We start from the raw sequence: 11,001 nt of genomic DNA on the forward strand, positions 1-11,001 counted from the left end.
GAATTTTACAAGTTTCATAGCAGAACCTTGACAGAATATTTCCTCCCCTCACCTTTCAGTGTAAACTCTGATTCCTCTTTTCACATGAATACCATTTAACCAGTGAAAGGCTGAGCCAAAAAGAGGCTGCAAACAGTTCTTAATTACAATGCATCTGCCAGCTAAAAACAAATAAGCAATTATGTTCAATGGGAGAAGACTCCCAAATCCCTTAGGATGAGGTTAAAAATGATTGCAGATAAGTCCTGGGAAATTTCAAAGTTCTGCCTGGTCTTAAACTGGCTACATAATCATCTTCCCCACAAGGCTACACGCACCAGGGCATGCTCACCTCACATGACAAAGCCTCCTCCCAGTCTCTCCCTACTGACTACAGAAGCAGGCCTGCCATTCTGCGCACTCACAATGTCACTGTGTTTTACTCACTGCTCTCTTCTAATGAAATGCTTTCACGTACACAAGCAAGTCATTTGCTCACAATGCACTGGTAATGGGATGCTTGTGAGCCTTTCTCAGGGAAGAATAATTCATAGCTAGCAGAAGAGTCAGACTGATTTCAGGTGCACAACTCATGAATGTCACATAATTTTACGGGTTAACTGTGAGGGAAATCTCATGTCAAATTATACACTTGGCTTGCACTTGAGGTTGGGTGCAGTTTACAGAAATTAATTCTGTAAAAAGAACACCTCTTTATTTAACAACTAGGGGCTTGGTGCCACCAATTCGTGCATAGGTGGGGTCCCTCGGCTGATCAGGGCTGGCCAGCTCGGGGGAAGAATCATGGGAGGTTGGCTGTGGGAGCTCACTGACCACCAGAAGGCAGCTCCTGCATTGAGCATCTCTGCCCCTTGGTAGTCAGTGCGTGTCACAGCGACTGGTCGTAATGGCCGCTTAGGCTTTTATATATATAGATATCTATTACAGTAAGGAAATGCCTTATTTAGATGAGTCATTGTAAGGATCTTTAAACATAATCAGTCTTTCAATCCTGAGACATGGGAAAGAATGATTTAGAAGACTAAGAATGGCATGGATGAGCTTTGAAGTTTTTAACCCTTTATGTACCTTTGGTCTCTCATTTATAATTTAACTGCCTAAATAATGATCTGAGGAAGAAATTACTGTGAAGATAATCTAATGTTGACCAGCTGCGGTGGCTCAGTGGTTGAGCATCGACCTATGAACCAGGAGGTCATGGTTCAATTCCTGGTCAGGGAACATGTCCAGGTTGCAGGCTCAATCCCCAGTGGAGGGCGGACAGGAGACCAATCGATGATTCTCTCTCATCATTGATGTTTCTATCTCTCTCTCCTTTTCCCTGTCTCTCTGAAATCAACAAAAATGTATTTTTAAAAAAGATAATCTAATGTCAAAAACTTGATAGCCTAGAAAAAAGAAGTTATTTACTTTAGGCCTTGTTAATCAGTGATTAAAGTTGATAGGACTCCAAATATCTTAGATTCCTGGAACTATGTTCTTTTTTTCATAACCTACTATAGTGTCCATTCCTGGCTAACAGGAAAGGCTGGAATAAGATCATAGAACATAGTCTGAAAGGCCCTCCACACAAATTTACCTAAGAACATGTTTTCACCCTAATCCTCCCAGAACGCACCGCCTGGGAAGTTAAACACTGGCACTCAGTCTATTCCTCACCCAGAGGTCAAAGTGATTTGATCAGATGATGACAATACCTTCCTGAAACCTTCTGTGACCTCTCCTCACCCCCAAAGACCCCAATTTTACAATGCCCTACCTGATCTGATCCCTGAAGAAGCAGTTTGAAACTCACATACTAGAGAATTTTAAAGTTGTTTTTTTTTTTTTAAAGTTTACTCCCTCCAGCCGTATAGTTGGTGGAATTCTCTAAATAATATCACCTTCGAAAATCTCATTGCAACTACAAAAATAAATGTTTTCTCTTCGTGGTGATAAAATGTATTTGCAGCTCTTAATTTTTTCACATGAGAAAACTGGACCTGAATCTGAACAGGGATTCCCTAAAAGGCTCTTAAAAACAACAATCACCAAGTACTAAAGACCCTACATGGATCCTGGGATTTTTTCAGGGAGAATACATTGGGAGGGCTTGGCGGGGGGATGAGCCCATCAATCACATTACTGATGGGTGGCCCTCGGATGACAAGAGGGTTTTCCACTGGGTGTAGCTACACTTCAGTTACTCATTACCTTGTCCAAGAAAACATTTCCATCCTTTAGGGACCAGCCGGGAAGATTAGACAGCCTGGGACTGCAAAACAAAAAATTAAATTATGCTAAATAGATTATAATCCTTAGTAATTTCAAGGTGACTATATTGTCTCCATAAAGTTAAAAACAGCTGGAAATTATTGGCAGCAATGCTCACCCAAAATACTAATTGAAAAGATAAAGAAAGAACCCTGTTGTATCAAGCTTAAGATTCATATGGCAATGGATCATTAAAAAGTCAAACAGTTTAGCAATAAATTTGGAAACTGAAAAGAACACTATGCAGAACAATAAAGAAAAAGGCAAGATAAGACATTAGAGCATTTTATAGTTTTCCAGTCACTGGCCCTGACTTCACCTTGCTTGTGTTTGACAACAAGCCGGAAGGGAGGCCCCCTGGGACCAGCATCTGTGGATGAGAAGGACTCAGAGAGAGAGAGGTCAGGGGCTTGGACAGGAACACTCAGCTGCCTACCAGCCAGAATTCACTGCACATGAAAATGCCTGCGTTCTAGTCAAATTCACAGTCTGGATTCACAACTTAGAAGTAGATTTGTCACTTGTCACCTGTGGCTTGAGTTTCCAAAGCTGGGAAATGATGCTCGTTTTCCTAAGTGTTACAAAATGATGTCTAGTAATTATTAGAAGGTGAGGTTAATTTCATGTATATATGATATATTGAAATAGTTTGTTTTCAGAAATCATTCACTTCTGGTAATCTCAGGATTTAACCATATCTACTATCTGACCAGAGGAATTATGTTGGTAGATGAAAATGCAAATAGTTCAGGGAAAAAAAATGCTGTAAAAGAAAAACTTAATGATCAAGGTGATGTGTGAAGAAAAGCACGTCAGGAGTACAGCAAAAGGAATTTCGCACGTCACCACAAAATTAGCCTATGAAGTAAAAATTAAGGGCAAAGTAAGGATTGAGGACTAAAAGACTCTATAATCAGAAACTCAATTAATGTATATAGTCCCTTATCCTCTTGTCAAAATAATTTTATCAGATTCTGATTTTGTAAGTAAGTGACAGCTATGAGAGCCAAATAGAAACACAAACATCTTCTAGGAAAGGTTAAAAACCTGAATATATATGCATCTAATTTTTTTTCAGTGAAAAATTTGGGGTAACTTTGACAGAATTCCAAACTTACAGAAAAGTTGCAAGAATGTAAGTACAATGAAGTCTCACATACCCTTTGCTCACATTCACGGTTTACATTTTGCTTTTATTAACCAAAAGCAAGAATTTTGGATTTTATACGTGGGAATGAAAATTAGTACTAGGACAATCAAATTTGGTTGGTATAAATTATAACTGATAAGCTTAAAAACAAAAACCTCTGGGAGTTTCCTGCTTTAACCTCTCAGAGAAATATTCTATTGTCACTAGCCATTTAATTCCCACCTCATTTCATAATTATTGTGTCTTCACTATGGACTTTTTACTTCTTGAAAAATATATTTACTATGAGATCAGTTTAAAATTGCAATGCCAAGACAATGTGTACTGTTCTCATTTCATGCATGCTCTCTAAGTGACGGTTGTCAATACCCACATCCCTTTACAAAGAAAACTGTATCAAAGTGCCTGCATTCTCTCCATTCCCCATCACATGTAAATCAGCCTTCAATCAGAGGTGACTGATTCCATTAGTTGTCCTCAACAAATGATTAGAAAAGGTATACTGCTAAAAATATTAGGAAATATTTTTTTTCAAGTAAAAATTTTACTTTAGTTAAACATTTTTTTATATCACAGCCTTCAATAAAGTACCTGTAGTTATTTTGGATTTGAGAAATTGGCAGTAGATGGGATGGAGAGCATGACCATGTTATAACAATAGCAAAGTGAAGAGCCACAGAAATGTGTCACCCAATGGCAAAGGGATGTTGACTACAGGAATGAAAATATTTGATTGCTGAGTTCCAATGAGTTAATGACTAAACCATAAAGAGTTAGTAAACTTTAAGCAACAAAGGGAAAAGGATTTAAACATGTATATAAAATCCATTTTTTAAAAAATTTGGTAAATTATTCCCATAAGTAAATAAATAACCTAAGGAGGCATTTAAAAGTAACCTATCACCTAGAAAAACAGTGAAACAGAACAACTATGGTTTGCAATTAACTTTTTATACTTTTCATTTTTCCAATTTCCTACTTTGAAATACATTACTCCTATGATCAGAAAATAATGAAAGAGGCATGACTACATTCATTCATTCCAAAATGTTTATAAAATTTATTCTGAAAATGTATGCAAAGTGCAAGAATATGACAGTAAATAAATTAATCCTTGAGTCTGAGGAGTTTACACTCTAGTATAGGGAGATAGTAAACAGCAAATACAATAGAATAAAATAAAAGCTATGATGGGGTAAGTAGGTGTTAAGGGCTCAAGCAAAAAATCCTGACAGTGAGTAGTGCTGTGGGAGAGCAGGGAATAGGAGCTATGAGGAAAAGATAGAGGAGGTCTTTCCAGAAGAAGGAAACGGGGAACAGCCTCATCATCTGTAGTGTAGGAGAATGAGTCACCCTCCAATGGATCTTTATTTATGTGTCAAGCATTCAGGTGCTGGTGATGCAACCGTGAGCAAAACATACCTGTCCTCCTGAAGGACAGACATATCAACTATCACCTCAACACAGACAAGCTGTTAAAAACAATGAAGTAGTGTAGTACAAATCGCGACAGGATGGTCTAGGCCAGTGGTCGGCAAACTGCAGCTCACAAGCCACATGCGGCTCTTTGGCCCTTTGAGTGTGGCTCTTCCTAAGCCTTAGGAGTACCCTATTTAAGTTAATAACAATGTACCTACCTATATAGTTTAAGTTTAAAAAATTTGGCTCTCAAAAGAAATTTCAATCGTTGTACTGTTGATATTTGGCTCTTTTGACTAACATCCAAAGATTTGCCTGGTTCTATGACGACTGAGGGTGATCTGGATAGTAGTAAAGTCAAGGAGAAACTGGGTCAAGGGACAGGGTTTGGAGGGAACAGAGAAAGTAGGCTACGAGGTTCAGTACTCTCTTCCCCTCACTCTCACCAGCCTCTGGCATGGACACCTTACATCAAGCATGTCAAACTTGTGGCCTGTCAGCAGCATGTGGCCCACAATGAATATTTTTGCAGCCCAGCCAATATAACAGTATGTAAGAAACGTTTTAATAAAAATTTGGTAATTTAATTTTTACAATATCCTGTTATATATAATTATTAATAACTACTATGTTCGCTAATGACTGATTACTATAATCCTGTTGCATTCATTTTCCTTACACGCCTTATGCACAGGTGCACCATTTCTCTCCACTAATACTAATAAGCAATTATTTTAGCAGCTGATTGCCACGTCATTAGTTTTGTACTGACTTGTTTGGTGTGCGCAACAGGAAATATTTCGCTTACGGAGAACAAGAAAAATAGGTTTATCTACGTTACCCTTATTAATTTGTGCAGTTATTCAGTGTCTGGTAAGTGAATGTTCAAGACAAAATATTAATTTTTATTAAAATGTTCTATTATTTTCTGTTAACGATTACTCATTTATTTCAGCCCTTTGTATTCAGCATGTCTCTATAGAAATAAACCTACATTCCCATGAAAACTGAAGCTTTTGTTTTTTTGTGGCTCATGTAAACTTAAACCTTGTTTATTTGGCCCATGTTAGCCTGAGTTTGACATGTTTGCCTTACATAAAAGGTTATTCCAATGAAATTTCAAGAAGAATCCCATACACTCCCCAGGCCCCACCTCTCCTCATCCAACTAGAACGCCATCTCCGTGTCCTTTCTGTGAAGAAACTGGAGTCATAAATGATCTGAGCGATAAGCTCTGGCTAAGTAGGCTAAAGAGGGTGGGATAGAGGAGGGGCAGTAGAGCCTTCATGGCTGAAAGAACAATGTGTGACTGTCTTGGGCAGGAGATAAGATTTCTTTGAAACTGAAAGGAAACAAAGAGCAAGATACTAGAGGGACAGGCTTGAAGCTTAATATACCAAGATGTACTTGGCATGTATCCTAAGAGCAATGAAAGATCATTGTTTTAAATAAGTGAGAGGTGAGGTTAGATTTGTAATTCTAAAAGATGGTTCTTTAGAAAACTGACACCATGTGTCTGCTGATAACATACTCCATCATTTGGTTGGCATTCCTACCAAAAATAATCCCAATCTAATCTAATAAAATAATTGGCCTGTACTCCTAAAAATGACAAGGTCCTAACAGATAGACAAACAGCAAAACTCCTTCATATTAACACATTAAGTGCTCAGCCTGTTTTGTTTCGGACGGAAAGTATAGTGTCAGTCACCAGTGACTGACTGGGCGCTTAACGTGTTAAAGGAGACTGAAGACATGACAACCAAATGTAACATGTGATCTGGAGAGCATCCTGGGCCTGTATCACTATTTTTCTTTTTTGCCATAAAGGACATTATAGTAAAACTAGAGGCCCAGTACATGCATTCATGCACCGGTGGGGTCCCTTGGCCTGACCTGCACCCTCTTGCAATCCAGGACCCCTTGGGGGATGTCAGAGAGTTGGTTTCAGCCCGATCCCCACAGGCCAGGTCGAGGGACCCCACTGGTGCACAAATCCATGCACCAGGCCTCTAGTATGCATAAAGATCTTTGGTTAATCTCTTCCTGCCCACCCCTTTCCCCTCACCCCCCTGAGATTCATCAGTCTGTTCCATGTTTCTGTGCCTGTGTGTTGAGAGTCTGCCCCCTGGTGGTCAGTATGCATCATAGCTACTGGTAGAACGGTCAAACAGTCGCTTAAACTTTTATATATGTAGATATGAATGTGTGTAACTTGGGAAGTATGAATAAGATATAAAGCATAGATACTAGTATGAAATCAGTGTAAGTTTTCTGATTTTGATTATTGTACTGTGATTAGGTAGAGAATGTCTTAGAAAATAGGCACTCAGATATTTATGTAGTAAAGGACCATCGTGTTTGTGTCTTTGAAATGGTTCGGAAAAAATTACATGCATGCACATTCAGAGGAAACGACAAAGCAAATATGATAAGATGTTAACAACTGATAGGGATAACTGGGAATTGTTTTTATTATTCTTGCAACTTTTCTGTAAATCTGAAGTGATTTCAAAGTAAAAAGTTACACAAAAAGATGACTTTGGATTCAGGCAGGAGCAAGATCAGAACTGAAGAAAGTTGCTAGGAGGCTTTATAAAGCAATAGTGCCTGTAAAAGAGAACAATGACTACAGCAGCACTGAACAGAAGTGACTGGATTCTAGAGCACTGTAGAAGGTAAAAATGACAAGGCTTAATGACAGACTCAACTGACATGGGGAGTAAGCAAGAAGGGTATATTTAAGTTAACTCCCAGTTTTCTGGCTTTTATAACAGGATGCCATCCATTAAGGTGGGGAGGGGGAACCAAGTCTGGGAGTGGCTGCTCGCCTCTTCTGGACCAAGTCTAATAAGGAACTCAACTTGGGGCACATTGAGTTTTGAAGTGTCTTCAAAGGCACACCAAGGAGAGGAACTTTGGATATATGACTATTTTAGAAACATGAATCTGGAGCTCAGAAGAGAATTACTAACTAAAGATGCACATTTATAAGTTACTAGAGGCCCGATGCACGAATTCGTGCATGGGTGGGGTCCCTAGGCCTGGCCGGCAATTGGGCCAATCAGGGCCGTGGGGGGTTGGCCCGCTGAGAGGAGGGGCCACGGGAGGTTAGTTGACCGGCCCTGATTAAGGTCACTGGAGCCGGCAGGCTGGGGGGAAGGACTGCAGGCAGTTGGCCAGCCAGGGGCAGGGACTGCGGGAGGTTGGTCGGCCACCCCGATTAGGGCCATTGGGGCCGGCTGGCTGGGGGGAGGGACAACAGGGGTTGGCCAGCCACGGGAGGTTGGCTGTGGGAGCGCACTGACCACCAGGGGCAGCTCCTGCATTGAATGTCTGCCCCCTGGTGATCAGTGCACATCATAGCCACTGGTCGACTGGTCGTGCGGTTGCTTAGGCTTTTATACATATACTAGAGGCCCGATGCATAAAATTCGTGCAAGAGTAGGCCTTCACAGCCATGGCGGCTGCCTGGATCCCTTCCTCGCAGGCACGGTGGCTGCCGCCATCCTGCAGCTGTAGCCCCAGCTTCGTCCAAAGGATGTCTGGTCTAATTAGCATATTACGCTTTTATTATTATAGACTAGAGGCCTGGTGCATGAAATTCATACATGGGTGGGGTCCCTAGGCCGGGCCAGTGATCAGGGCCGATCAGGTTCCCTGCCTCCCTGCCTCCTCCTTCCCCTTGCTGCCAGCGTCCACTGCCACTCACCCCCAGTTCCCCATCCCAGCCCGAGGGCCCGGCCCCAACTGGGCAATTGGGTCCTGCCGGCCAACCTCCCAGTGTCTTCCCCTGGCTGGCAGGCCCCATCGACAATCGGGGCCTGCGGGCCGGGGGCAGCTCCTGTGTTGAGCATCTGCCCACTGGTGGTCAGTGTGCATCATAGTGACTGGTCGTTCCATTGTAACAGTTGCTTAGGCTTTTATATAGATTGTTTGGATGGCTATGGAAGCCCTGGATATTTATTAAATTCCTTTGGTGGAGACTCTTATAGTCCAGCACTAGATATTGAAGAATTCTGATATGTGATGGCCAGTTGGAGAAAGACGAATCTCCAAAGTAGATAGAACAGGAAGAATCAGAGATATAAGAGGGGGAGGGTGCTGCTGAATGCTCAAGTAGGAAGAAGACTGTGCACCAGAACTAATGACATGAAGTCATTTGTGACTTCAGGGAGAGGCATTCTGGTGGGTAGTATGGGAAAGGCACAGGTTGGAGGAGTTAGGAATGCTGAAAAGAAAAGTTGAGAGAAGGTGAAAAAAATTTGTTCTTAAATTTTATGTCAGAAGTGACAGCATAATTAAATGGGAAAAACTAAGTTAAGATGGAAGGGTTCAAGATAAAGGAAAGATCACAATTAATAGTGAGATGGCTCTGAAAAGGCAAGAAGGGTTAGAATCTAGGGAAGAAAAAGGGATTCATTCACATGACAAATATTTACTGAGAAGCTACTATGTGTCAGTAATTGTTTTAGGCACAGAGGATACTGTGGAGAACAAACAAAACCCCTGCCCTTATAATACTTACCTTCTAGTGGAGAAGGAAGACAATATTATAAACCAAATATCTATCTATCTATCATCTAACTATATCTATCTATCTATCTATCTATCTATCTATCTATGTACCTACCTACCTACCTACCTACCTATCATCTATCTATCTATCTATCTATCTATCATCTATCTATCTAAAAGCCTAAGCAACTGTCCAACCATCTGACCAGTAGCTATGACGCACAATGACTACCAGGGGGCAGATGCTTAACTGCCGAGTTGCAGTGACTTGGCAGCTGGGGTTCTCAGGTGACACATTGGAACCAGAGAGGAGGGAACCCGATTCTGGGGTGCATCACCCGAGAACTGCCCTCTTGCAATCTGGGAATCCTCGGGGAATGTGAGAAGCTGGTTTTGACCGGATCCCTGCAGGCCAGGCCGAGAGACCCCACCTGTGCACAAATCTGTGCACCGAGCATCTAATCCAGTGGTTCTCAACTTTCCTAATGCCGTGAAACTTTAATACAGGTCCTCATGCTGTGCTGACCCCCAACCATAAAATTATTTTTGTTGCTACTTCATAACTGTAATTTTGCTACTGTTATGAATCGTAATGTAAATATCTGATATGCAGGATGTATTTTCATTGTTACAAATTGAACATAATTAAAGCATAGTGATTAATCACAAAAACAATATGTAATTATATATATGTTTTCCGATGGTCTTAGGCAACCCCTGTGAAAGGGTTGTTGGATTCCCAAAGGTGTCGTGACCCACAGGTTGAGAACCGCTGCTCTAATATATATAATGCAATGATATGCACTATGAAGAAAAATAAAGCAGGATGAGGGGATAGGGAGAAACTGGGGATACTATTCTAGCCAAGTACATCTCGGAGAATTCTGAACTAAGCAAAGGAAGATACTTTTTGAAAGAAACTCTATGGGCTGCCAATCATCCCACTGATATAACCTCCCTCTGCCCTAACCAGTTTGACTCAGTGGATAGAGCGTCAGCCCATGGACTGAAGGGGCCCAGGTTCGATTCCGGTCAAGGGTCTATACCTTGCTTGCGGGCACATACCCGGTGGGGAGAGTGCAGGAGGCAGCTGATCAATGATTCTCTCTCATGTTTTTAACTCTTTATCCCTCTCCCTTCCTCTCTGTAAAAAAATCAATAAAATATCTAATCTAATAAAAGACAAAAAGGGTAATTGACCATACCTTCGCTATGCTTCCCATTGGCTAATCAGCGAGATATGCAAATTAATCACCAACAAAGATGGCGGCCAGCAGCCAGGCAGCTGAAGCGAGCAGGACACTTGCTTGCTCCAGTGATGGAGGAAGCCAAGGTTCCCTGCCGGCCGCGGCCCAGCTCTGAGCTCCGAAAGCAACAAAATTTCAATTATAGAAGCTAAACAAACCCCAGACACCTGCTTTCAGCCAGCCGTGGTCACTGAGCTGGCTCTTAGCTCCAGTGACGTCAACAAAGTTTCAATTATAGAAGCTAAACAAACCCCAGATATCTGCTTTCAGCAGGCCGTGGCCTTGGAGCTGGAGCGGCAACAAAGTTTCAATTATAGAAGGTAAATAAACCCCAGAATAAAAATAAATAAATAAAAAAAGGAGAGGTTGGGAACTTCAGTCGCCGGCTTGGCCAGCCTAAAAAAAGCCCTCAGC

At 41.4% G+C, this 11,001-nt stretch overlaps 1 protein-coding gene across 1 annotated transcript in view; it reads right to left on the minus strand.

Annotated features, from left to right (window-relative positions):
- Positions 1–11,001, minus strand: part of INTS9 (integrator complex subunit 9) — a 100,537-nt gene that overhangs the window by 59,265 nt on the left and 30,271 nt on the right. Inside the window, exon 3 of the mRNA XM_006774762.2 lies at positions 2,194–2,254. Coding sequence (XP_006774825.1) covers positions 2,194–2,254 — 61 coding nt within the window. The remainder of the gene's footprint in view (positions 1–2,193; positions 2,255–11,001) is intronic.

This window comes from Myotis davidii, unplaced genomic scaffold (genome assembly GCF_000327345.1).
Source record: "Myotis davidii unplaced genomic scaffold, ASM32734v1 scaffold524, whole genome shotgun sequence".
NCBI classification, from domain to species: domain Eukaryota; kingdom Metazoa; phylum Chordata; class Mammalia; order Chiroptera; family Vespertilionidae; genus Myotis; species Myotis davidii.